Below are 27,876 nucleotides of genomic sequence, written 5' to 3'. Positions count from 1 at the left end.
ACCCCAGACATATTTTTATTTTTTATTTTGAGATAGGGACTCATTAAGTTGCTGAGGCTGGCTTTGAACTTGGAATCCTCCTGTCTCAGCTTCCTGAGCTGCTGGGATTACAGGCTTGCACTATTGCGCCTGACCACCGCCCCCCCCCCCCTTTTTTTTTTACTTTGAGGCAGGGTCTAATTTTCTCAGGCTGGTCTCAAATTCAGTGATCTTCCTGCCTGACACTCTTGAGTAGCTGGGATTATAGCCACTACACTCAACATCCCCATAGACTTGTATCCGACCATAACATTTTAATGCTTAAATGTCTTTTATTGATTATCCTGCCATATTCCTTTGAAACAAACAAAAAAAAAATTTAAATATTTTTTTTTTATTTGTAGTTGAACACAGTATCTTCATTTTATTTATCTGTGTGGTACTGAGGATTGAACCCAGGGCCCTGCACATGCTAGGCGAGCGCTGTACTGCTTACCCACAGTCCCAGTTCCTGAAACAAAAATTTGTTTCAACCAAAACTAAAGAGGTTTTAGGAAATCTTTTATTTTCATTAGTAGTTCAAAAATTATTTCTTCTGAATAGAATTATCACAATTATGTAACTTTTTTAAAAAAACAAAAATATTACATGTTTAATAAGTAATTAAACATGAAAAAGTGCTAGAGATGTAACTCCATGATAGAGCACATACTTAGTGGGTTCAATCCCCAGCACCAGAAAAAGAAATAAGTTTATTATGCATGCATCTATTAATGAGGTCAATGGAATAGTTTCATTCCCTACCCTCACCCTAGCACACAATTAATGTGTCTGAAGAATACTGCCTATTAATTGCTAAAATGACTCAGCATTCAGCATCAATTCTATCTTGATTTTTCCCCCTAGATATAGGTGCTGTGGAGCCTAATTTACCTAAATTAATAAATAGGAACTGATAGAGTTTTGTTACAACCTCAACACTGGGTTTTTTTGTTATGTACTAAAAATTATATAGTGATGTTATCACAAATTATTTTGAGTCATGTATCATTTGACAATTTGAGATTAGGTAACTCTTCAATTCTAACAAAAGGAAAGAATTAGAAACCATGTGACTCATACAAGAGTGTTACCAGTCATTAGAATTCACTTTTGTAATTCCGCTTTGGCACCATGATGCTTTTACACCCAAGGCCAGAGCACCTTTGTAGTACTCTAGTATTCTCAGTAGTATTCTATTATTTTGTTAAAAGGGAGATGGGAATTTGAGATGGGGAAATGGAGAAGAAAAACTAAACAGGATTTAAGAAAGTTGAAGACCTGGATGTCAGTTCTCACATAAGGGCCTATTAGTGTCTTTGTTCCCCTTGGAAAATTTGGGGGTTAACCAAGAGAAATGCATACTCCACTTTTAAGATGACTGTTCTAGAGCCTCTGTTTTATTTATTTCTTTTTTAATGTAGGTGGAAATAATACGTTTTATTTTATTTTTATGTGGTGCTGATCAAACCCAGTGACTCATGCATGCCAGGCGAGTGCTCTAGCACTGAGCCACAAACCCAACCCCTCTGTTTTAAAATTTCAAAATCAGACATGGGGAGGACCCCCCTAAAAACAAACAGACTCATGAAGCAGGCTTTTGGAAATTGGGAGGAAAACACTTACATGATTCTATAGAAATTCAGGTATACTCTATTTGTGACCTATAAATCCCATCATATAAACCCCACCTTAGGAACACAGAAATAGGGTCTTTTTTATGTTTTTTACTTAAATCTAACATTATGAAAAGCCACATTGTCAAAATAATATAGCAAACCAAAGTTTTTAATAATCAGAAATTTTTCTTGCCTTTTTTCAGATGATACAGAACTTTCAGGAAGAAGCCTGTTTTATTCTGGACACAATGAAAGGTAATAAAATTGTAAGAGAAATAACTTTTAGTTTCTAAGTCTTTCAAAACCTTTTTTCAGGCTGTGAGTGCAGTTCAGTGGTAGAGCACATGCTTAGCATGCACTGGGTCCTGGGTTCAATCCCCAGAACCAAAGGAAAATAAAGCTCTTTTCATATTTGACTTTTTTTAAAGAGAAATATGGAAGAAATCATATATGCAATAAAAAAGTGGTATTACTAGAGATTGTTTCTTTGTGTGAGTTGGCCTTTTTACCATTATCAAAATCAATAAAGAACACTGACAACTCTCTACCATTCTCTTCCATCTTTTTTTTTTAATTAGGAAATCTTTATTTATTTATTTTTATGTGGTACTGAGGATCGAACCCAGTGCCTCACACATGCAAAGCAGGTGCTCTACCAGTGAGCCCCAACCCCATCCCCCATTCTCTTCCATCTGACAAATGAGGAAATCAAGGCACATTATTTTTATAATACCTATTTTTTTTAAACATTTATTTTTTAGGTGTAGATGGACACAACACAATGCCTTTATTTTGTGGTACTGAGGATCGAACCCGAATCCCGCCCGTGCTAGGCGAGCACTCCACCTCTGAGCCACAATCTCAGCCCCTATAATACCTATTTATTATGTATGCTCCTTGACTTATGATAGGGTCACATCCTGATAAACCCATCCTAAGCTGAAAATGTCAAAAGTTGAAAATGCATTTAATGCACCTAACCTATCCAACCTTATAGCTTGACAACCCAGCACATTGTAGAATTCTAAGTTGTTTTCCCAGGTGATCTTGCTGCTTACCCCAAACTGTGTCTCATTGCCACTGCCCAGCATCATGATAGAGTTTCATACCACTTATTCCTAGCCCAGGAAAAGATCAAAATTCAAATTACATTTTCTACTGAATGCATATCACTTTTGCACCTTTTGTTAGCCTAAGTATCATAAATGGAATTATCATAAGTCAGGCTCCATCTGTACAAAGCATTCTATGCTAAATGAAAAGTATGTTGCTTTTTTTTTTTTTGTAAACCAGGGATTTAACACAATGGTGGTGGTTAACCACTGAGCCACATCCCCAGCCAGTTTTTTATTTTAAGACAAGGTCTCACTAAATTGCTGAGGCTGGGTTTGAACTGTTCTTCTGCCTCAGCCCCACAAGCTGTGAGATTACAGGTGTGAGTCACCATGCCCAGTTAGTATGCAACCCTTATCTTGTGCTGGCTTTATTCCCTCTCACAAGAACCTTACCATAGTTTTTTTCTCCTACTGTTTTAAAGGTGACTAAAAATTCTCCCTTTCTCTCTCTCTTTTTTGCAGCAGAAACCAATGATAGCTATCATATTATACTGAAGTAGGAGTGGAGCATCCCATGCTCAGTGGCTGCTGCTTTCCTCACCTCTTGAAAACTGCCCTCTTGGCATGTGAATGGAGATTTGAAGGTCTGCAGGAATCTGGCTCATCTGACTGTGTCGGGGGAATCTAGACCCTGGAGGCAGAATCCCAGCCCTCTGTGTTGGCCTAAGCTCTGTGTCACACACAGACCACTGCCCAACATGCAGTTCTGCAGAGATTTTTTTTTAGTTACACTTTTGGCCCCTGTTATTGGATATCAGTAGGAACTCCACATCATTTAGGTTATATGTAGGGCATAGTAATGATGGGAATTGTGTGATGTTTAATGGAAAGATGTTAAATTTTGTGATATGGAGTCATGTAATTTTTTTCTAATATAAAAATGAACATCTATATTCATAAGACTAGGTCCTCAATCTCTTTTGCATCAACCATATTGTCATCTCTTTTTTTGTTTTGTTTTAGGTTTTTGTTTTTTGTTTTGTTTTGTTTTGTTTTTTTGCCACAATTGGTTCCTGAAAACTTCATCAATGAGGGGAAATACACGAAGAATTTCTTCTGGTTCACTTGTGATACTATAACCGGTAGTTGTTTTGGCCAGTTATTTATTGAGCCAGGCAGAAAATTTTCTAAATGGATTATCTTGTTTACTTCCTGTATGAAGTAGGCACTACAGTGATCCCTAACTAAAGATGGGGAAATGGAGACACATAGTGGCTAAGAAGCTTGCGAAATAACAGGCAACTAGCAAGTAGTGATGCTGAAATCCAAACCTAGGCTAACTGATATTATTTTCCATCCAGTATCACCAGTGCCACCCTTCTTTATAGCCTATGCTCACCATTGTTTCTTACCATGGCTTTTCTGAGGAACTAAGGAATTAACCACTGAAAAAGACAAACCACACCTAAATAATAATGAACAAATCAAGACGTACAAAAGATACTTTTAAAGTGACATCTGCTATCAGAATCATAATTAGAGGTGGTAAAAACTCAGGATTATCTGTAACTCCTAAAATTCATTGTTCTTGAACGACATTTTTAAACCATTTATATATGAGTTAGGCCATTACTGCTTTCACCTCTGAATCTTCTCTTGGTATAGGAAATACTTTTACTCATGTAGTATTATTTTATATAAACTTTACAAGAAATTAATTCCTGTCAGACATGGTGACACATACCTAAGTCCAGTGACTTGTGAGGCAGAGACAGGAGGATTGAAAGTTCAGGGCCAGCCTGGGCAATATAGAAAGACCCTGTCTTAAAGTAAAAATTTTAAAAAGGGCTGTGGAGGTAGCTCAATGGTAGAGCTCTTCTGGGTTCAGTCCCCAGTATCAAAAAGAAAAAGAAGATATTAATTCCTGTCCTATTTGCACTCTTACCATATGTTTTTGTTCTTCCTTAAGAATGAGAGAGTGAGAGAGAGTGTGTATGTATATGTGTGTGTGTGTGTGTGTGTGTGTGTATCATCATGGATCTTCTTTTTTCTCTTGTAGTTTTAGAAATCTCTCCACAGTTTATATTCAGGTGAACAAAGACAATGTTAAGATTCTGTATTGGATGTGTGTGTGTGTTTGTGTGTTTAAAGTATTTGACAGAGTTTTAACTTTTTTTTTACGGATATTTTTATTTATTAAAATCAACCTGCGGGCTGGGGTTGTGGCTCAGTGGTAGAGTGCTCACCTAGCATGCACGAGGCACTGGGTTCGATCCTCAGCACCACGTAAATGCAAAATAAAGATATTGTGTCCACCTAAAACTAAAAAATAAATATTACAAAAAATTCAACCTGCAATGCATTCTAATTTCTTTTGGTTTGAAACAAATTGAGAATCTTAAAACCAGAAAATTAAGTCAGTGACTTTTTATTTTTAAATTTATTTTTATGTGGTGCTGAGGATCGAACCCAGGGTCTCACATGTGCTAGGCAAGAGCTCTACCGCTGAGCCACAACCCCATCCCCAAGTCAGTGACTTCTTTAAAACTGACTTGGGCAACTCAACATGTTAAGCCAAAATGCTTTTTTAAAGAGTGATTACTTGATGCCCCATTTTGAGGAGAAATTTTTAGTTGTTTTGTGTTCCTATGATTGAGTCTCTGCTTCAGTGAAGTTGGCTCTCCTTTCCTTAGCAGGTTACTATTGGTTATGATTTTTCCCCCCTATTTTGATGTTAGGATAGCAGGGTTGGACTAGGTGACTTTTAAGGTTCCTTTCAAATCTGTGAATCTATGATTCTTATGTATTGCAAATGATGCATAGAATTCTATTAATATATTGACTATAAATTATAATTATTAATTTTTACTTGAAGTCAGGGTTTTATTAGAACAGTATTTATGAAAATGAATTTATACAGCATTGTAATTACAGATCTTTAATTTTACCGGAAAATATATTGGGCTTTCTTTAGCTCTCCACCAACACATTTATTGTGCCAGTGTGATATAATTGGTAAGAATTGGTATAGTAATAGAACATTGTAATTATTTTATTTGCTTTACAAAATTGCATATGTTCACTATTGATCCTTTTAATTAAATGTAAATTTTAAACTACCTTTTTCATTTTAAAAGTAATACACAAAATTATAAGTTAAAACAATAAAGAAGGGCATAACTTTCTCCTTATCTTTTAGTCCCACACTAAAGAGGTAATCATTGCATTTCCCCTTTCCAGTATACACACACAAACACACACACACACACACACACACACACACTCTCTCTCTCTCTCTCTCTCTCAGAAGGGTTCATGTTACACTAATAATCTGCAACTTCATTTTTGTATTTAACATACATTGAACATCTTTATCTTTCTATATTAGAATTTATAGTTGTATTCATTTTTTAAAATAACTATTCTCTATGGATGCCATTCAGGTTAAATATATTTGAACTTTCATTTTTATGAGTTTTTTTTTTGCACGTATCTCTAAAATATATTTCTAGAAGCAAAATTTGCTGGATTTTATCTTTTTGTGATAGTAAATTTTAAAGTAAATGGTTTTGTGTTTTGTATTGAAGGCATATAAGAAGCAGAATGGTTGTATTTTAGACCCTTCTGAGAAGTGGAATAGCATTCTATTTGACTTACTATTGTCTATACTGTTCCCTTGAAGAATAGTAGGTTCCATGTAGGAAAATCTGTATAAAGACTTGATAATTCAATTGGGAAATAAAAGGGGGGAGGAGTTGTAGCAGGACTCTTAAGGATTATTAGTCACTAAATGAATTGTGCTATTAACTAATAGGATTTTTTGTCCAATATTATGGCCCAATAAGAATGTTTGCCCACATAAATGATTTATTTGAGAAGTCCTTTAAAAGGAAGAGAAATTAAAATGGTCTTATTGGCTGGAAAGTGATTATAATATAACAAATAGAAATAGCTAACGACCCAAAAAGGCAAGGTCTACTTGAGAGGCAAGTGTTCTCATTCCTGGAAGTCAGTCACTTTGAGGTACTGGGTTGCTTGCAAGGGTCACAGCATAATCTCACCACTGAGCTGGAGGTACATGGGAAGTTTGGTAAGTAAGGATGGGAAGTTTGTGTGATAATGGAGCCAGCCATTTTTTATTTATGTGTAATGGAAGACTGCTCTCAAAACCCTTTATATACCAAAATATTCTAAGATAGTCTTTTGTATAGGGTTGCTGCAGAGATTGAACTGTTTTGCAAATCACCATGAAAGGCTGACTGAAACGTCATCATTCAGTCTTGAAAGTAACCTACTTAGAGTATAAATATTTGAAGCCAGGACTGACTTCTCCCTCATTGTAACTTTTTTCTCTGGCCAGGACCAACAATTTTAGATAGTTTGGCACTGAAAGCTAAAGTAGAACCATTTAATTATTTTACTAAATCATTAGTCTGCTTTCTTGGCCATGGATGGTTCTTCTACAGGTATCTGATTTGTTATGGCCCCTACTGGTTTGTCACAAGAACTCCAGTCTTAACAGGAATGGCACAAATGTCCCACATAGCTGAATCATTTATATTCTGTATCAGAGAGGATAGCTCTCTGTGAAAAGAGCGTTGTTTTTCACATAAATGCTCTTATTTTCTTAGTTGTGGGGTAAAGCTTTTTCTGCTAGAATATTTATTTTTAGTTTATGATTACATTTTTACTTCATCATACTAATTCTAAGACTTAAACGAGGAATGATCTGGGAAAGATGTCCTATGTGACATGACAGTAATGCTACCAGCAACTGCTTTTATTCTGCGGATTCCTTGCTTCTTTCAATGACCTTGTATTTTACCTTCAACCTTGAACCACTTCCTCAATCTTTCTACATCTTCCCTCTTTATTTTCACATTTCTTTTATGTTGTTCCTTATGAACACAGGCCTATTCTAAAATGCTACCTGAAAAACTGCAAGTAAGACAAGCATTTGCATTCTCAAATTCAAAAATTTAAAAGTTGTATATAATTTTTTATGACTAATTTCAATTATAAGGAAACTTGCTTTTTAAAATAATACTATCATATTGTAATTATATTATTTTCTACTGTGTATGTGATCTTTTGGGACATGAATAATAACTAGTTTATTAAAATGAGGAACATATACCTCATCTTAAAAAAAAAAACTAAGTTTTTTAGTTTTTTTTCCTTAGTTTTTTTTTTAAGATGAGGTATATGTTCCTCATTTTAATCACTACAGATTCCTGTTTTATTTTTGAGTTCTGTCTAATTTTCCATTTAAAGGATTAGTTAATATCTTTCCCTAGACATCTTTATAATCTTGCTTCAGATTTTCATTCACTTACTTGAATTTATTAAGCTTACTCTCTAGTGCTAGGGTTCAGTGGTAGAATACTTGCCTAGTATGCATAAGGCCCTGGATTCAATCCTTAGCACTACAAAAAAAAAAAAAAGAAGAAGAAGAAAGGAGATAATAATTCATACAGTAGGGGTTTAATAATAGGGGTTGTTCAGAGATTCAAATGGAAAATGACTATAAAACAATTTTATTTTGTACTTTATATATCTTATTTAGTTGCTCAGTAAACTAAAGATACTCCTGAGTATAAGATTGCCTTCCTATGTAGATATAACTGCAAGATGGATATATAAATACTGCCCAGAACACGAAATCTGACTTTGGGGATTTTATCCACAGCTGCTGTTTTTTATTCATTCATTCATTCATTCATTTATTTGCTGTTCTGGGGATTGAACCCAGCCGTGTTCTACCACTAAGTTACATTCCCAGCTCTTTTTATTTTTTATCTTGAGACAGGGTTAGTTGCTTATTTGCTCAGGCTGGCCTTGAACTTGCGATCCTCCCGCCTCAGCCTCCTGAGTAGCTGTTAATTATAGGCAAGCACTACCTTGCCAGGGTTTTGTGGCTTCTGTTTGCAGTGCTTGTTTTTGGTCTTATGTCTTTTGATTTTTTTTAACCCCTAAAACTAGCTATTAGTAATTTGTGTGCATTCCCAGCTGTCCATACATAAGCTCCAGCATGGTCTGGACAAAGAAGTAATATTTAGAATGGCACATCCAGTGTTATTCTTAACATAATAATATTAGCATTTTTCTCACTTTTCTTTGTAATTCTATTTCAAAGACATAGAAATTCTTTTCCTATTCTTATGCACTTGAGCTTCCTTAGCAGCTGCCATCAGACCTTTGCCTTCCAAAGGCCCTGCTTACTGGAGCAGAATTGCAGTTATTATGGGTTAACTGGCACAACTGTAGTAACTTAACCTAGTGATTGTATCATAAGGGCTAAATAGAGTGAATAAGTGACTTCATGATGCGTAGTTGTGATATTTGCTAGAAGTCCAGATGATCTTTTAACGGATCTAGAGCTTCTTGCAAAATTGAATTCTGCTGTTTTTTCAAAGAATGTGCTACTCATGATTTGACATCTTCTAGTTTTTTGTTTTGTTTTGTTTTTCTTTCTTTCTTTTAGGTGGACACAATATCTTTATTTTTATGTGGTGCTGAGGATCAAACCCAGTTCCTCACACATGCCAGGCAAGTGCTCTACCACTGAGCACAACCCCAGCCCCTCTTTCTTTTTGCACTAGGGATTGAACCCAGGGGCACTTAACCACTGAGCCAGATCCCCAGCCCTTTTTATTTTTAACTTGAGATGGGGTCTCGATGAGTTGCTTAGGACCTAAGTTGCTGAGGCTGGCTTAGAACTTGCAATCCTGTCTCAGCCTCCTGAGCCACTAACATAACAGGCTTGCACCACCATGCCTGGCCTCTTGTTTTTATAGTACTGGGATTGAACCTAGGGCCTTCTGCATACTAAGCAAGAGTACTACCATTGAGCTACCTTTTTAAAAAAATTTGTTTTGAGACGGGATCTCACTAAATTGGCCAGGCTGGCTTTGAACTTGTGATCCACCTGCCTCAGCCTCCTCAGTAATGGTATTACAGGCATTTTCCACTGCACCCAGCCTTTGCTACTTTCTAGTTTGATGGCATTAATCAATAAACCTGGACATTGAGGTTGACAAATTTCTATGACTGTTGGAACTCTGAATGTGTAGGCCTATGAGATACCTTTTTAGCCTGCTCAACATCCCCTTTAGGCTGTTTTTTTTTGTTTGTTTTTTTTGTTAGCCCACTGATTCACATAATGATCTGGGGCCTTTTCTTTTTTGTCTTTGCCCAGAAAGATTAGATAACTTATCATTTTAAATAATATTTACATAGCACTGAGTGTGTTGTAAACATTTAGTAATATAGTTACTGTTCAACCTTCATAAAATCCTGTGAGATATATACTGTTATCCCCATTTTTCAGATGAAGAAGCTAAGGCACAGAAGTTATGTAATTTGCCCAGGGTCACACCACAGGTGAGTGGAGGAATAGGAGCAGTCTGGCTCCATGCTCTTGATCACATGTCATTCATTCTAAATTCCAACAGGTAGATGATTAGTGCCTGGTACCCCCCAAATTGACTTTTTTTTTTTTAATGATAACCTGTTGTTTTTTCATTTTGCATTATGGTGTCCTAGCTGCTTAAAGTTTCTGACGTTCCCTAAGGGAGAACTCTGGAAAATAGTTGGCAATTTTCTAAGCCATTCATCCTCTCAATTCTAAAGGTGAGATGGCTTGATAGCCAGTAGATTTGGCTTCCTAATTTCTTGGTTGCAGTGAAAAATACACTAGCATTTGGAACTAGCCTAACTTGAGTTAAAATCCTGCTACTCACCAGCACAGTGACCCATACCTGTAATCCCAGAGACTCAGGAGGATTACACTTAAAGGCCAGCCCTGGCAATTTAGGGAGACCCTGCCTCAAAATTAAAATAATTTAAAAAGGACTGGGTAGAGTGCCCCTGGGTTAAATCCTAGTAAACCCCCCCCCCCAAAAAAAAAAGTCCCTCCAATAAATATCTACTGTGCTTCCAAACGTCAAATACCAGGTTTTGTACTAAGGATACAGTGAACAAAACAATTTCTTTGACTGGTGGAATTCAGTCAAGTGAAAGAAGACTGAAAAACAATAAATATGTCAGATGGTAATGCTAGGAGAAATGTAAGGCAAAAGGATAGAGACTAAGGAGAAGCACTTCTAGGAATATGGCTAAAGAAACTCTGATATGAGGACATTTGAACAGATACTAAGTGAAGGAGTAAGCTTATGGTCAGCTGGTGGAAAAGGTTCTAGACAAAAGGTCCTGAGATAAGAAAAGCATAATTGCCCAAGGATACCAGTGGACTGTTATTGTATTGAAGCAAAGTATGGGACAGTGACGGTAGAAGGAAACTGGATGACAAATTGGGGGTGGAGCACAACAGTATGATGGATTAAGGATGGAGCACTACAGGATGTGTCTAGATCCAGCAAAGTCTTACAAGTCAAGGGAGAAACGAGATTGGGGGGGGGGGGCGGAAAGCTCTATGTCCTTGGCAAGTCTCAAGTTACTTTGGATTTCTTAGTCTTTGTTTTCCCCATCCTAAAGATGGGCTGCAAAGTTGTGAATATCAAAGACAATGGTAAATTTTTTTTGAAAGAAAACACCTAAATCAGCCCATCATATATGTAGATAACTCAAAATAATGCTTGTATTTTCTTCTAACTTGGGCGGGTTGCAGCAAGTCATATTGCTGAAGACTAAGACCCATGAGTGAGGAGGATTATGTTCCTTAGGCATGGGAGTGTGGTACTGGATAAAGAAAAAAGGGAGAATTCGTTTAGTCACTGAAGATGTATAGCTGAGGGGCGCCTGCCTTCCGTTTCAAAAGACTGCAGCGGCACCAAACCCGCCTTCCCAGGGTCAGCTGCGGACGTGGTCTCCGTAGCCTGTTCGCCGGCCGGCTTCTGGTTTGCGGCACTCGCCGCCTCCAACTCCCAGCATGCAGTTGGGCATGGGGCCGGTACGTAGACTCCATTTCCCAGCCTGCCTCGGGGCTCGGCTAGGACGTGCCGGCGCCTATAAGAGCCGGAGCGCTGCGGCCGGAGCCTATTGTTAGCCGGAGCCGGGGCGGTTCTGTGCTTGTGCTGCCAGGGGCGCCTGAGTTGCCGGAGCCGCCCGCCCCCCGCCGCCTGCCTGCCGGCCGGCCGGCCAAGCTGCCCACCCACCCTCCCTCCCCGCCCTGCCGCCCTGGGAGCTCCCCGACCGTCGCCGCGGGGCCCGGGACTCGCTCACTCCTCCCTCCTTCCCACCCGGGCTAGGGCGGCGGCGGCGGCGGCAGCGGGGGCGGCAGAGACCATCACGGGAGGAGGCAGCTGCGGCGGGGCTGGTAATGGGCCTGGGGGTGCGGGGCGGAGGGTGCCGCCTCGTCCTTTTTCGGGATCGGCCCTCGGGCGGCTGTGGAGGAGTGGTCAAACCCAGAGCCTTGCGGATGGAGGGGTCAGAAATGAGGGAAGCTCGGACGGGAGCGGTCGGAGGGCGGGGAGCTGGGGCGCCGCTGGGAAGGAACGGAGTCGGGGAGAGGCGTGGGAGCGAGGGGCACCGAGGATGCGGGCCCGGACTACGGGGGTAGCTCGAGGGAGACGGATGGGCGCCTTGGAAGCCGGCAGGATTGCGGATGAGGTTGAGTTCGGAAAGGAGTGGAGAATGATGTAGGATGGAGGGAAGGGGGGGGGCGGGTAGAGGAAAATGTGGGAGGAGTGGTTGGGAATTTGTGAGTAGCAGTCAGGAAGGGATGAGGAAGGCTGAGTACGGGCTGCAAATGATTGGAATGAGCGGGAAGGTTAGCAGGAATCAGAAATGGGTCGAGAGCTGAAAGATTCCTCAGGGGTGCTTATTAAAGGGAACTGGTGACTTGACATGACCCTTAGGCCTTGGTTCCTGATATCCCCCATTTTTCTGGCGTTGTGTATGAAAATGAAAGCATCACTTACCCTGGTTGCTAGCTTGATCTTTTTTTTTACAGGCCCAAACACGCAGCCGACTGCCATCCATCCCTTTTAGCCTTGATTCAGCCTTTTAAAGGGGTTTAGAGTGGCAATGTGACACACAAACCATTCTTCATTATGAAAGGTTAGAAGTTATCCCCAAGAGACAACACTGTACCCTTGTCCTGCAGTTTTCAGTTCATGGTAAATCCGTAGTTAATTCAGATTTTCCTTTTCTTTACTGGCTTTCCATCTTGCAAATCTCCAAAGCCAGGATGTTGGTGTGTGCCAGAGTTATAAATGACGGGATATCCTTGAGAGCTAATGCAGCATCATGTTCCAGTTCTACTACAAAGATCTTGTGTCCTCCCTGTGATGGTAGTTCAGACATGGAAAGTTCAGTTCTAACCTTGTGTTAGTGATGGGTAAAAACCCGAGTGGGTATGGGAAGGGAGCTTTCTCTAAACACCTTGTTTAAACAGGAGGTTTTTACTTGAGTGCTTTTTTAAATTTGTGAACCTGGTGATCACAAGGACACATGGATTTATGAAATTCATAGTATTTGAGAATCAATCACAGTGTCTCATAAAAGGGGGAGCATGGCAGACTATCTCAGTCAAGTTTATTCTGACACTTTAGCAGTAAGCCTTACTTCCTTTAACTCAGTTATGGGTAGCCCATAGGATCTTACTACAGATTTTGGTCTCTTGACCTTTAGCAGAAGATTGGGTTCCAGTTGAGTGGGGAGACTTTCTTCTGAGAGATATACCCTGTTTTATTATTTTGGATTCATTTAAGAAAGAGGCTGATATTACCTAAACTTTGCATATATATTCTACCACAGAACTTTTTACTGGGCTGACCCTCTTGCTAGTTTCACATATGCAGGGACTTTGGGTTTGTTTTGGTGCTTATAGGACACCTTATGGGCCTGAAAAAACTTAGATCTTAGTACTGAAATACATCTTCTGGTTTTATTTGGTGCCAGTCTATAAAGTCTTTTACATACTGTAGATCTGAACAATTTTATATACCTTTTGGAAATGTTCATCTACCAACACTTGAGAAAAGACCATAAGGCATATAGCCAGAAAGTGTCAGCTGACCTTCATTTCACCGGCATTTAAAAGCTTTTATAGAGGGAAACATTATTTGTCCAAAAGTATTTGTTGTTTGAGTTGGTCATTTTGACAGTTAACTGTCAGTTATGACTGCATTTCCAGTCTCACCTTGATTATTTCCATAGAGGTTTAAGTGCTCGGAGTGTAACTTATAAGATTATCTCTTGAACACAAGCATTGATCCTCTACCAGTGGATATTTAAGAGAAGTGGGAATGACTCATTTTTAGTTCTGGTATGAAAGATTAGTTTCGTGAACGGGCAAGTATAGAACCTGTTCTAGTTGTTTCCCTTGCAAAGAAAGATCTCTTCAGGTCCCAGTGAACATGGTTGGGAAGTTTGTTCTTGATGCTCATGAGCATCTTTATCTGTCAAGTTCACATCAGAGAGTTGAGCAAGGAGAGTTGTGTTGAAATGTAAACTTTTATTATTAGGCCATGATAGTTGGAATTTTAAAAATTTAAATAATGAAGTTAATGACAGAAAAAGTGATGCTCATAAATCTTGGGAAAGGTGAATAGAACTAGAACAGTGCAGTCTCCTTAAGGATTTTCTGGTGTTCCATCCAAGTTGATGCAGTTTTATTTGTTTTGTTGCTTGTTTTCATTTTATTGTTTTTTCTGGTGCTGGGGATTGAACATAGGGCCTCAAGCAAGCGTTCTACCTCTGAACTGCATTCCCAGATCTTATTAATGGGATAGTTAGATCATGGCTCATTATTTATACATATAGATTCTGGTTATTCTCAGATAACTCAAGGATTCTCTTGATTTCACATACACACATACACACATACACCTCTTTCCCCCCTCCTCTCTTTCTCTTTTCTCCTTTTCTTTCTTACCTACCTCCATCATTACCCAGAAACCACTATTCCAGAAGTAGAAGTGGGGAAGACATAGAAAAAAAGGAGGAAGGGACTAGATAAAGCAGCCAGCAATCCTTGCTGCACTTGAGTGTACAAAAGGCAACCCTAAGGGAAATTATACTCTAGAGGGCAACTGAGTTAAGACAGTGGAGAATTTTAGTAACAAAGATGATTTTGGACCAGACCCAAGCTAGTGTGGGATTTAAAGAGAAATATTCAAAGGACACTCAAACTACTTGAAGCAAAGGTACACCTGAGGAAAAAACGGGAGTGCACATTTGCTTCTAATCATAAATCCTGAGTGTTTCCAGGCCAAGGAAAATGCCATTTTTCTCTAGTACTAGCATTAACTGGAGCTAGTTAAAACTGAAAGTGGACTTGAGCCCTTTCTGAGAAAGCAGATTTTTCAGCTCAGTCTGATATCTCATGTGGGCAATAAGGTATTTATTAAGTAGGAAAAATTAAGTTCAGTAGTCAGCATTATTATTATTTATTTGTTTACATTCACATAAGTATTCAATTATAAAGGTGTCCCCCTCATGCCCTTGTGACCAATAATACAGTGGAATGAGAAATTTGTTAGTTGTTAGGTATCTTTACATCCAGAGAAAATCTCTCTTTTTTTTTTTTTTTTTTTTGAACCTGGAATTGAATTCAGGGGCACTTAACCACTGAGCCACATCCCCAACCCCTTTGATTTTTTATTTAGAGACAGAGTCTCACTGAGTTGCTTAGGTCCTCGCTAAGTTCCTGAGGCTGGCTTTGAACTCAGAATCCTCCTACCTCAGGCTCCAGAGGTTCACAATCCTCCTACCTCAGGCGTGTGCCACCGCACCTGGCCTAGCAAAAATCTTAACCCCTAAAGTGTTCTCCATTCTCATCATGTCCTAAGAATGTAGCCCTCTGATTAGTAACCTAAAGAACAGAAGATACTTTGGGCTCACTTTTAATTACAATTCTTATGAAGTACTTAATTATTTTTTTTCCTTCCTGCCCAAATTTATTTGAAAATGTGTTTGTCTGAGACCTATGACAGCTGAGGGTTTTTAGGTACATCTTATAACTTGAATTAGAGACTTTTGATATGATCTGAATAGATTAGGAAATATCTTCTTTAAAGTACTTATTAGGTCTGGTTGATTTTCTAGAGCTGATCCAAATTACTTCCAAGAGACACAGGCCAGAAAAATAGCTCTGTATAGGCACCTTTTTCCTCCATGGTATATATATCCTGGGTAGCTACTCTGCAGTAATACAGCTTTGTCGTTCTGGGCAGTGTTGTTATTCCTGCTGCATAATTAGCAACTAGTGAGATCATAGTCTGGGGAGATTCTGGCATTACAGAGGCAAAGCAAGAGAGGCTTCTCATCACACATGGCTTTGGCTCTGACAGCATTTCTCCTGAACAAATTCATGTCCTTCTGGAACTTAAGTCCAAAGACAGATAAGGAGAAAGATTTGTACCTGGGAAGTGAACTTTAGGACTCCTTGGTTGTGTGACAGCTTATTGAAAACACTGCCTGCCATATTGATGTAACCAGAATCAAAATTGTCACTTCTTTTGCTATTTGTTTTCCCCTTGCTGATTTCTTTTCAGAGGTCAAAGATTGTAAAGCTACATTCTCCTTGCACAGAGGATGATGATAGACCAGTATGAGATTATGAAAGATTCTGGTTGTTTTTGCTTTTATTTTGTGTTGTGGTGATAGGGATTGAACTCAGAGCTTTGTGTATGTAGGCAAGCTGTCTACCACTTACCTACATCTGCAGCCCCAGATTCTGGGTTTTGAAGCCAGTACAGATTGTAATCTTGGGACCTTTAGTACTAAATTTGACCTTTTTAAAAGTTGGTGAGACAGTTTATACTTGTGAAGATCTGGGTCAAGGGTATTCATGACTGCCAGTATCCTTCAAAATTGAGAGCCTGGAGCAGTATTTCCAAAGGTGTGTTCTGAGGATTATCTGTTCCCTAACATATTTTAGAAACAGTGGGTTCCATAATCAGGTTTGTGAAACACTGCATTCTGTTTACTCCCGGCCTTTGCCGTGTATATTAATATATTAAAAGCCTCTAAGAGGTTCTGCCATAAGCAGTTTTCTAAACAATTTTGACACAGTAGTGCTATTTCCATGTAAAAGCTATTAATATCCATGGAATTAATATATTTAAGATACACACTTTGAGAAGTGCCAGGCTGTTATGTTATTACTAGGAAAAATAATTGGGTCTAGTCTTGGTTTAGGCAAAGCTTAATTCCACCTCTGATCTCCAGTCCCTCCCACTGGTTCCTTGGAGAACCGCTCCTATGTGATCAGAAGAACATTGACTGTTATCTTGGGCTAATGAAGCCTAAGCCCAGCTGGATTGGAATCAGAGGCATTCCCTCCATTGGGAAGGATGCTGCTGCAACTCTTCTCACTATTCTAAGAGTGACTGATCCTGGAGGAGCTGATAGAAAATAAAAGTAGGCGCATACTGGCCAGAATCAGTTGAGAAATGACCTAATCTTGAGAACCAGACATTAGTGCTAGGTCAGGTACTTTCTTTCTTCAGTTAGAGAGCTGTGTATGTAGACTTAGGAGGGGTCTGTCTTAGGAATGCTGATTCCTCTTTTCCCCTGGGCAGAATCCTAATGCAGCGGGTTAGCTGGTGGTGAGCAGAAGCTTGGGGCCAACCTGGTAGGCTCCCCAAGGAAACCCTTTGAAACCAATGGATGCATTCACGGGCTCGAGTCTCAAAAGGAAGTTTGATGATGTGGATGTGGGCTCATCAGTTTCCAACTCAGATGATGAGATCTCCAGCAGTGACAGTGCTGACAGCTGTGACAGCCTCAATCCTCCTACAACTGCCAGCTTCACACGTGAGTAAGCCACTCCCTTCCTGCCTGCGCCCAAATTCCCCAAGCATAGAGCCTACTGCAGCTCTCCAGATAGCATCTGTCCAGTTTCAGGATTTGCCCTTATCACAGTTTTTCCTTGCTTTGCAGAGGACCTTGTCGCTCCGTTAGTGTAGACTGAAATCTGATTTATTCTTACTGATTTTATTTGTGTTGTGGTTTGTGGGTCCCCAGAGTGGCCTGAATTAGATCGAAGAAGTAGTTCAGGACTCTATCCTTCCCCAAGCAGAATCCCCCCAGAGGTTCAAGAAATTAAGAGCTGTACCAGGACATAATACATGCTTGCTGCCTAGACAACTGGGACCCCTCCAGAGTTCTTAATTCTTATGGCTCAATTAGTTCTTGGAAAGAACTTCTGATCATCTAAATCAAGGGCCACATCTAGCCCATTGCCTGATTTTGTAAATAAAGTTTTATTGGAACACACTTATATCTGTGATTGCTTTCATGCTATGACAATAAGAGTTGAATAGTTGCAACAGATACCATGGCTTTAGAGCCTAAAATATTTACTATCTGGCCTTTTAGGGGAAAAGTCTTGCCCTCCCCCCTGCTATAGGTAAATTCTGTCCAAAAGAATTTTCTATTATGATAGAAATATTTTATATTTGCATTGTCCCGTGGTAGCCATTAGCCACATAAGACTCATGAGCACTTGAAATGTGATTAGTGTAACTGAGGCTGTGACTTTAAATTTTTTAAATTTTAACTAACTTGAATTGCCACATGTGGTCAGTTAAGTTATAGATTGTTATATCTTAAAAAGATCACCTAGCAGTCCTCTACCCAGCTGCTGTCTAAAAATAGATTTTGTGGTAATCTGATTAGGTGATGTCAGTCTAGAGGCAGTAGTATGAACCAGTGAGGTTCAAGGTCCTTTCTAACTATGCATTTATGATTTGAAAATTTTAGAAAGTTCTGTAGATGCAAGGAGCGCAGTTAGAGGAGGGAAGTTAAGAGCCTAGATGAATGAGAAAGAGCAAGGTCCCAAAACAGGCCATCTCTGGGTTAATAATCTCTTTCTGTGCTCTCTTCTCAGCCACATCCATCCTGAAGCGGCAGAAGCAGCTACGGAGGAAAAATGTCCGCTTTGACCAGGTGACGGTATACTACTTTGCCAGGCGCCAGGGTTTCACCAGTGTGCCCAGCCAGGGTGGTAGCTCTCTGGGCATGGCCCAGCGCCACAACTCTGTACGCAGCTATACACTCTGTGAGTTTGCACAAGAGCAGGAGGTGAACCATCGAGAGATTCTTCGTGAGCATCTGAAGGAAGAGAAACTCCATGCCAAGAAAATGAAGGTGCCTAAGGGGTCCGGGGTCTGATACTTCCCATATGCCAAGAAAATGTGGGAACCGATCTAGGTCTGTTGATTTTAGGGTTATTGTCAAGTTTCTCTCTTTATGGGCCTGAATAGGGACATGAAGTTCCATTGATTTTTTTAAATTTGATGGTTGTCCTTGTCATATAGAGATTCCAGAGCTTTCTAAAAAGAAGTCTCAATTTTTGCAATCAGATCTTTCTGAGAGGCTGGGGTTGTGGCTCAGTGGCAGAGCACTTGCCTAGCATGTGTGAGGCACTGGGTTTGATCCTCAGCACCACATTTAAATAAATAAAAAATAAAAGTACATCAACAACTAAAAAATATTAAAAAAAAAAAAAAAAATCTTTCTGAGCCTCCCTTCTTTTTTGTCTCTGGAGGTATCTTCCAGAGATAGCAAAAACCCTTCTCTGGAATTCCCTTTCCTCACCCCCAACCACCCAATAATTTTTTTTTTTTTTTAATTTAAAATGTGCATACCTGAATGCTTTCAGGTCTGTCACCCCCTAGAACTCAAAGAGGACACAATGTTCAATTTCTTACCAAATGATTTTTCCCTTGCCCAGATATGTGGGACAGATTTGGGGTCTTTTCATATTCTCTGCTCTTTCTATGACCTCATTACATTATCACATAGGTACTTAAGAGTCATATAATATTGTATCTTATCATCTGATATGCACCAGCTCTTTAGGTTAGGTGGAGAAAGGGGCTGGGAAAAGACCCATCTCAGATGGCTCTTTATAGCCCCCCATTTGCTATTTTAGTACTGTTTTGGCACTCTATGGCTGTAGTTTTCACAGGTCTCAAAAATTTCCATGGCTGTATGTGTGGCTTAGGGGTAGAGCACTTACCTACTATGCACAAGGCCCTGGGTTCAATCCCCAGCACCACAAAAGAAAATAAATTTCCCCTAGGTTTCTTTTGGGCCTAAAGCATAGTGACCCATGTTAAAATAGGTGGTTGCATTTTTCCAAGGTTGTAGATTCACTAGAATGTGGAAGAATTGGAAACTAGTGGCAGAGGATATAGGCTGACCAGATCTTATTCCTATCTCTCCTTGAAAGCTTTATGTCTGCCTCCCTTAGCCTACTCCTAAAAGCCTTACACCTGTTTTTCTAACTAGAATGACACCCAGGCGTCCCTTTCTTCTGTCTGAGGAATTCCATCACTGGCCCTATCATCTTCCTGCTACTATAGCAACAGCTGGGCAAGTAAACACTCTTCTCGTTAATTGCAGTGAAGGCGCTCTTCCTTTGCCCTAGAAGAAAACACCTTTCTTCTAAATCTGGTAGTGGAATAATCTATCAAAGCAAGACACCATCCAATCCAGTTCTGTGCCCCATCCCCCAATAGGAATTCCAAGGACAAAGCCAGGTAAATCCAGGACTGAGATACTAGATTCCTCCTTATTAGCAGGATATTAATTTAGTGAGCACCAGCAGAAGTGGCATCTAATATGTCTTTAAATGTCAAAAGAAAAATCCTTGCTTGACCTTTCTCAGGTCTAGTTTACTTTTTTTCCTGTCTTTAGCATCCTATAAGGGATGCAGTTGGTCTCAAAAATATATTTGCCATCTAATATTTGTTTTCCTTTTCAGCTGTTTTTCTTGTCACTCTTTGGAGCTCTGCAGCTTTAGTTACTTACAATTTTTCTAATATTTTAGTTTGTATTTTGTTATGTCCATATGGAATTCATTATCATGAATGGTATGATCGGGAGTATAGCCCTTCTTTCCTAAAGGATATCCAGGTGTCCCAATATCGCTTAATAACTAGAAGACTCTTCACTGATTTGAAATGCCACTTCTGTCGGAATAAACTCTCTTATCTACATTCTACATGGGTTTCTTTCTCTGCATCTCTAATCTCTTTCCTTTGAGAGGATAGTAGAAGGGAAGCCCACACGGGTGACCCAGAAAAAAGCAATCCTAATGTCTATAAAAGGGCACCTTGTAGTTGCCTACCTGGTTCAGAAATAAGGCTGGGAACTCCAAGATCCTGCACTTTACTTTCCTCATTCCTGACAACTTCCCCTTTCCCCCAAACAAGCAAACAAACTGAGTGTGTAGCTTACTGCTCAGGTTTGTTGCATCACATCTCTCCCAGGAGCTGATACTTTCCCAGCACTCTCTCTGGTTGTCTGATGAAATAAACCAAAGACTCCAGTCACTCAGCTTTCATTCTGCCAGCAGCTTCCAGAGCCCCAGGGACTGTGGGGCCTCATTTGGATTCTCTAGTGAGTTTGCAGAACTCATTCAGCCACAGATTGTCTTCAATCTGTCCTTCCACAGATTCCATTTCCTGGCTTCTATCCTCTTAGCCCAGAAAACTCAGATTTCTGCCCTTAGATAGCACACTTGGTTTTATTTATACCACCCTACCTGACATGGAATTCTTCTTTGAAGTCAAATAAAAAACGATTAGAAAGGAAAAAGAATACGTTTCTTTTACACCCTGGGCTAGGAGGGCTTTCTTTGATAGCTGTTGATAATTTGCTCATTTTCCACCAATAAAATGAAGCTTTTCTGAGCATGCACAAATAATGGTTCATGCTGTGAGGATTCAGGTTCATTGGCAAACACCTTTTAGCTGCTATTACACTTTAATACTTTAAGGTACCCTTTTCCTCAGAAGGTGGTCTTAGGTTCTATGAGGTGCACATTGAAGGGTGTTTTACAAGGTTATTTGTTAATCTCAGGAATAACCAGCTATTGATACACCTTTTTCCCCATGTCAAAAGGCAAATGGGCTGAGCTGGAAGTGGTGACACACACCACTAATCCCAGAGACTCAGGAGGCTGAGGCAGGAAGATTGGAAACTCAAGGCTAGCCTCAGCAACTTAGCAATACCCTGTCTCAAAATAAAAAATAAAAAGGACTGGGGATAGAGCTCAGTGGTAACACCTCTGGCTTTAATTCCCCATACCAAAAAAAAAAAAAGCAAGTGAGCTGAATTATGGAAATGAAGGGAATGTTTCTGGGAATAAATTTTCTTCTAGGAGGGAGGATGAGACAGTGGTTTTCTGAGAAGCTTGAACCCAGAAAGATGATGTCCCTTTTGTTGACAGGGTGATATTAGAGCCACAAAAGATTTCCTGCCTTTCTGCTCTTTATTCTCTTGTCCTTTGCTTTTCAATATAGTGCCTACTAGCCACATGTGGCTATTTAAATTTAAAATTAACTGAAATTAAAAACTTGACTTGTCATTTGCCACTTTTCTAGTGCTCAGAGGCCACCTGTAGAGTGACTGCTGTGTGGAATAACACAGATCTTCCCCCAGTGCAGAAATTCAGGGGAACACTGCTATCCTGATTACTGTGAGGAGGCTTATGTTGCTAATGCTTCAGAGGCTAACCTTTCCTGTCTCTTGCAGCTGACCAAGAATGGGACCGTGGAGTCGGTAGAGGCTGATGGCCTGACACTGGATGATGTTTCAGATGAAGACATTGATGTGGAAAATGTGGAGGTGGATGATTACTTCTTCCTGCAGCCTCTTCCCACCAAAAGGCGACGGGCCCTGCTTAGGGCTTCTGGGGTTCACCGCATTGATGCTGAAGAGAAGCAAGAACTTCGAGCCATCCGCCTATCTCGGGAAGAATGTGGTTGTGACTGTCGACTATATTGTGACCCAGAAGCATGTGCCTGTAGCCAGGCTGGGATTAAATGCCAGGTCAGTCAAAGTTGGCCTGAGATAGTGCATCTATCAAGGTCATGGGGTATGGTGCGGGTACCAGGGAAGATGGGTGGCTGCCCATCCAGGGATGGAAGCCCCTAGCTGTGAACACACTCCAAGTCTACAACCCTCCTCCACCAACAAAGGAAACAAGCATGACAGGATTCTTAGGGTGTGGAGGTATCTATTATCTTTGTGTTTCATACCTCAGAGGTGATAAGAAGCAGCTGTTAGCAAAGGAAAGAACAGAGGTTAGTATGGTTACCATTTAATAACTGTTCCTGATTCCTTGAGATAAAAGGAAGCAGAGAAATGAGATGGGCCTAGAGATGCTATCTGCAAACACTTGTAGAACCTCTACTCCAATTTTGTAAAAACCAAAATGGCTTTGAGATCCTTTAATTCTGGATCAAGCCTAGGTTGGCAGAGCTTAAATCCTTAGTTTTCTGTAAGAAAGTAACATCAGCCGGGCTGGGGTTGTGGCTTAGTGGTAGAGCACTTGCCTAGCACGTGCGAGGGCTGGGTTCGATCCTCAGCACTGCATAAAAATAAATAAAGGTATTGTGTCCAACTACAACTAAAACAAACAAAAAAAAATTTTTTTAAAGTAACATCAGCTAAGTGACAAGGAACAGTTGCAAAGATATATTTCAATAGAAAAATAGCAGAAATAGCCCAGAGAAAAAAATTTGTCTGGAAGTTGTATTCTGAGCATATGGATGCTGAGTGGTTTTGGTTGTGTTTTCCCAACCAACCTTTTCTTTCTGATTTTTAACTAGGTAACAAATAGCTGTAACAGATCTGGCCAATAAATTGTTTTTCAGACTAAAGTCCCATAATGAATCAGTCTGTTACACACCTGATGACAGACCTGGTATGCAGATTTCTTTAAGTTGATACCATTAGGAAGACATTGAATATTTGTTTACTCATATTTCTAGTTTTATATTTTTGGCAATTTTTGTCTTTGTTTTTTCTTTTTGGATATGAAGGGGAAATTTGGAAATAGAAAGCATGTCTTTTCCAGATAGCCCTGGTCTGTAAGTAAATTATCTTGGTTAATGCTTCAGAACTAAACTGGTCAATCCCCAGGAAAAATGAGTGAAATGATAATAAACAGCTGGCCATTGCTTGAACCTTCATTCTAGCACCTTAACAAACTAAGGCACCTTTGTTTAGTTTCCCAGAAGGTATTGCTTTATTTTAGTAAGATCTTCCACTCACTTTCCCATGCTTGTCATTGCAGAAGACCAGGTAAATTCTGGAAGTCCCTAGATACATAAATTTCTACTGAGACCAGTCAGCACTAGGGTATCTCTGCATTCTCTAACCAAAAGGAGCCTTTGATATGATTTTTGTCACTTTTTATTCAGAAGAGGAAACAAAGCCCTAGGGGGAAATACATGAGTCCAGGTCATACCACTAATTAATGACTGAGCTAGAATGCAAGCACAAGTGGTCTTGTAACTGCCATCTAGTGCTGTCAGCTTATGCTGCATGTTTTAAATTGCTTGCTTCTCGTAGGAAGACCTCAAATCCCAACTGCCTGTGTTTGCCAGCTAATGTCTCCTATCTCCACTGTTAGATTCTTGCCTCACCCTCCTTGTGTCCCCCTCAGGTGGATCGCATGTCCTTTCCGTGTGGCTGCTCCAGGGATGGCTGTGGGAACATGGCTGGGCGCATTGAATTTAATCCAATCCGAGTCCGGACTCATTACCTCCACACCATCATGAAGCTGGAGCTAGAGAGCAAGCGGCAGGTGAGCCGCCCGGCAGCCCCAGAGGAGGAGCCCTCACCCACTGCCAGTTGCAGCCTGACAGGAGCCCAGGGCTCCGAGACACAGGACTTCCAAGAGTTCATCGCGGAGAATGAAACAGCAGTGATGCACCTGCAGAGCGCAGAGGAACTGGAGCGGCTCAAGGCCGAGGAAGACTCTAGTGGTTCCAGCGCCAGCCTGGACTCAAGCATTGAGAGCCTGGGTGTGTGCATCCTGGAGGAGCCCCTGGCCGTTCCTGAAGAGCTGTGCCCAGGCCTCTCAGCCCCCATTCTCATTCAGGCTCAGCTGCCCCCAGGCTCCTCCGTCCTGTGTTTTGCTGAGAACTCAGACCACCCGTCTGCTTCCACGGTGAACAGCCCATCCTACTTGAACAGCGGGCCCCTGGTCTACTACCAGGTGGAGCAGAGGCCAGTCTTGGGAGTGAAAGGAGAGCCTGGTACAGAAGAAGGCACAGCTTCTTTCCCCAAGGAGAAGGATCTGAGTGTCTTTTCTCTCCCTGTTACCTCACTGGTGGCTTGCAGCCCCGCAGACCCAGATGCCCTCTGTAAATCAGAGGTGGGGAAAACACCCACTCTAGAAGCGCTATTGCCCGAAGATTGTAACTCTGAGGAGCCCGAGAATGAAGACTTCCGTTCCTCTTGGTCCCCCTCAAGCCTCCCTTTCCACACGGACACTGAAGAAGGCTGTGGGGTGGAGAAGACCTCCCAGCAGAATGAGGACCGACCCCCTGAAGAGTCTGCCCTAGAACTCCCTCTAGCAGTGTGATGTGGGGGTGGAGATACTGCCTCGCACCCATTCTCTATTTATTCCCTTATTTTATCTAATGCCATTTCAAAACAAAACTGTAGAAGCAGCTGCTGCTCCCATGTTATTTTATTGGGGTCTATGGGAAATGGGTGGGAAAGGATTGTTTGTACAAGTATTTTTTAAAAGGGAAACAGTACCAAGGAAACCAGCCCCAGCTTGATGTGGGGATAGGTTAGAGGAAGCTGCACAGTGCTGAACACTGAGCTTTCTGGGCCATTGGAACAAAGCCGTAGGACCTCACAGGAGGAGCTGGGTAATTCAAGCAGCTATTTATGTAGGGACCAGAACACGAGAATCTGTACACAGGGCAAAAAGTCCCTGCTCTCCTGGGCTCCAGGCAGAGTGAAAGCTTATTTCTCAGTGGTTGCTCTGATACCCATTTTGGTATATCCAGTCATACTACTGGAAAGGCCACCTGGTTGGATCTAGTGAGGAGAGGCAGAAAGGTCTCTGTTTCTGTACAAAACCTCCAGGATTTCTAAAAATTTACCATACCTTCCCCGGATCCCCTATTTGATAAATAAGTTAATATTTGACATGTTTGGTGTTCCCTGACCTGCTCCCCATACTGGGGATTCTTGGTCTATAACTTGAATTGTTTCTTTCACATGTTCTTAGATATAGAGTTAAACTTGTCTTTTTTTCCTCCGTCCTTTTTCCTTTGAAGAAAAAGTGAGATTGGCTGGGGATGTGGTATAAAGAGCCTGAGGCTTCTGCCATCGTCTTAACATGAGCTCTGTTGTTGGGCAGCTTCCGGCTGGGCTCACCCATCCCCTAGGAAGCCTATATGGAGCATTAACTATATCCAAAGGAGGCTGCAGGAACAACCTGCTGTCTGGAAAGATGACTTTATTTGTGTCATGCTTACTTTTTCACACAGGTTTTTTTCCCCTCTCTTTGGGAGATCTGAGCTTTAAATGTAATGTAAGATGTGGCAATTTAAGGTCACCGACTAGTTTTTGTGTATCCACACTCATGGTCCTTCTTTGATATACAGGGTTACACAGTTCTTATACTACTCCAGTTCAACCCCAAGAATTGCAAATGTTTATTGCTGCTTGATAAGATATAAAATTGGAATCTACCAATTCTTAGATGCCACGTAGAATTTCCAGGTTCCAAAGGATTAAGATCTGATTGTAACCTTTGAAATGTATAAAGTGGGATTCAAATTCAGTTCTTACCTCTGTCAATGGTTCCTGTTCCTTTTATGTTTAAATCAAGACCTGCTCTATGAACAACACTGATTTATTTTATAGGCAAAGTTACCTTTGCCTCTGTTTTAAAATGAAAATGGTAGGGAGCAAAACACTATTCTTTAGCATCTTTAACACCATACTTCACATCTGGTATGCTTTATTAACCAGTTAAAAAACACTTCTGGTGGGCAGGGAGAGTGGGGGAGATAATTATTCTTATCTTGCTCATAAAGCCTTTTCTTGGGGGATAGCCAGGCCCTGGTACGTTAAAGCAGCCTTCAGGTATGTGGCAGCAGCATTTCACTTATAAAATCTAAGCCTGAGGGCCTTGTATTTATTTAATACAGATAAATATTTTAACCCATTCCGCCTTTCCTGTTCATTCCTGTTTTTGCTTGGTTTTATGTTTGGAGGGAAGGTCTTAAGTTACATAGGTCCATATCTCTCCCCATCACCCAGCCTCACAAAATAATTGAGTCTTAAGTACCTTCAATCTATATGATCTAGATGCTTTTCCAAACTGAGCTGCACTCCCCCACCTTAGACTGGAACCATGGAACCCAAGACTGAAGCTTACTTGGGATTTTAGTTCTATGGAAAAAAATATTTTCTCAAGTTTGTTAGGAGAGGGAGAGCTCTATAGACTCCCTCCGTAGGAAGCCTCCTGCTTAATTTAGGAAGTGGATTCCAACAGCTCGCTAAGAAATACATTAGCCTTTGGGATCAAATGAATTTAAATTTGTTATTATTAAACTCATTGCCAATCCATAAGGTAAGATACATGATATTTCTACAAAACTCTAGTTTCTTAATCTAAGTCCATCCCTTTATTAACTCTACAATTCTGATTCACGCTGACCCCAAACTTCTGAATGCTAAATATTAACATTTAGCATTAACTGTTGTCAAGCAAAGGGCCTTTTCTACAGCCTAGTCCATCTCACTTCTGGTGCTACCCGAGTTGGACAAAATTATAGCTCATGGTTGCTAGGAGAGCTAGGCCTCTGATCATAGAAGCAGATTGCTTCAATCCCACTTAGTCTTGGCCTTGATTAAAAAAAAAATGATTCTTATTAACATAATTCTTATTTTCTAGTTTCCTTTCTCACATACTGTATACAGGTAGTATTTTCAATGTGAATCCAAAGCTCGTCTGGTTCTCTGAAAACAATTTTCCCCCTTTAGGTTCTTTACATTGTGATAATGCTGTATTTAAAGAGAATATTTAAATGTAATATTAAAGAAATATTCAAAAGAATGGTGTGTTATTCTTTATCTTGGCCAGCCACAATTTAGTTTCTTGTTAGAAAAAGATGCTTCTCCAGCTTTGTATATGAAACTAATTAGGTCAGTTAGGAATTAAGGTTAACAAAAGAAACATTTTGTGATGGAAATGTAGAATGTTCTCTTCAGCCTATCTTGCCTCAGGTGCTGTTATGCACCTCTTCAACTGAAGCAGGCCTTGCTTCTGCCTTGTTAGACCTTCACGCTGACTGTAGTCCCATTTTTCTCTTTTCCTGGTTACCACCTTAAAATGTCCACCCAAAGATCAACTTAAAATCGGTTCCTTTAAAACTTCTGTCAGAAGGATCCATATCAACCAATTAAATCCCCATTAGTTAGGTTATGTCAGTCTTGGAAAAGGA

At 40.4% G+C, this 27,876-nt stretch overlaps 2 protein-coding genes across 9 annotated transcripts in view; both read left to right on the top strand.

Annotated features, from left to right (window-relative positions):
• The window catches only part of Tfcp2 (transcription factor CP2), a 64,554-nt gene extending 60,902 nt beyond the window's left edge, over positions 1-3,652 (top strand). For 2 of the 3 annotated variants that reach the window (XM_046436342.2, XM_046436340.2), the window contains exons 14-15: positions 1,841-1,892; positions 3,215-3,652. In XM_046436342.2, the coding sequence (XP_046292298.1) occupies positions 1,841-1,892; positions 3,215-3,252 (90 nt within the window). In that variant the 3' untranslated portion in view covers positions 3,253-3,652. The remainder of the gene's footprint in view (positions 1-1,840; positions 1,893-3,214) is intronic. The other variant, XM_046436341.2, reaches the window with a different exon arrangement.
• An 8,155-nt stretch (positions 3,653-11,807) lies between these two features.
• Csrnp2 (cysteine and serine rich nuclear protein 2) lies at positions 11,808-27,488 on the top strand. Of its 6 annotated transcripts, XM_058576384.1 has the most exons (6): positions 11,808-11,969; positions 12,606-12,712; positions 17,182-17,416; positions 18,492-18,751; positions 22,148-22,444; positions 24,066-27,488. In XM_058576384.1, exons 3-6 carry the CDS (start codon positions 17,266-17,268, stop codon positions 24,987-24,989), a joined length of 1,632 nt encoding a protein of 543 aa, XP_058432367.1. In that variant the 5' UTR covers positions 11,808-11,969; positions 12,606-12,712; positions 17,182-17,265; the 3' UTR covers positions 24,990-27,488. The 6 variants fall into 6 exon arrangements, with proteins under 6 accessions (XP_058432367.1, XP_046292289.1, XP_046292288.1 ...); XM_046436333.2 differs by lacking the exon at positions 12,606-12,712; XM_046436332.2 differs by lacking the exon at positions 12,606-12,712 and having other exon boundaries at positions 11,808-12,079.
• Positions 27,489-27,876: the final 388 nt, after the last annotated feature.

Source organism: Marmota monax, unplaced genomic scaffold (genome assembly GCF_021218885.2).
Source record: "Marmota monax isolate L192 unplaced genomic scaffold, Marmota_monax_Labrador192_F-V1.1 WCK01_AAM20220418_F8-fsc00012, whole genome shotgun sequence".
In the NCBI taxonomy this organism is placed as follows: domain Eukaryota; kingdom Metazoa; phylum Chordata; class Mammalia; order Rodentia; family Sciuridae; genus Marmota; species Marmota monax.
Note: the sequence above shows the minus strand (reverse complement) of the source record. Positions and strands in the feature narration are given on the sequence as shown.

Coding starts and splice junctions, on each gene's coding strand:
- Csrnp2 (XM_046436333.2), top strand. CDS start 17,266: ATGGATGCATTCACGGGCTCGAGTCTCAAAAGGAAGTTTGATGATGTG. Junction 18,752..22,147: donor TCCATGCCAAGAAAATGAAG/GTGCCTAAGGGG, acceptor TGTCTCTTGCAG/CTGACCAAGAATGGGACCGT. Junction 22,445..24,065: donor AGGCTGGGATTAAATGCCAG/GTCAGTCAAAGT, acceptor TGTCCCCCTCAG/GTGGATCGCATGTCCTTTCC.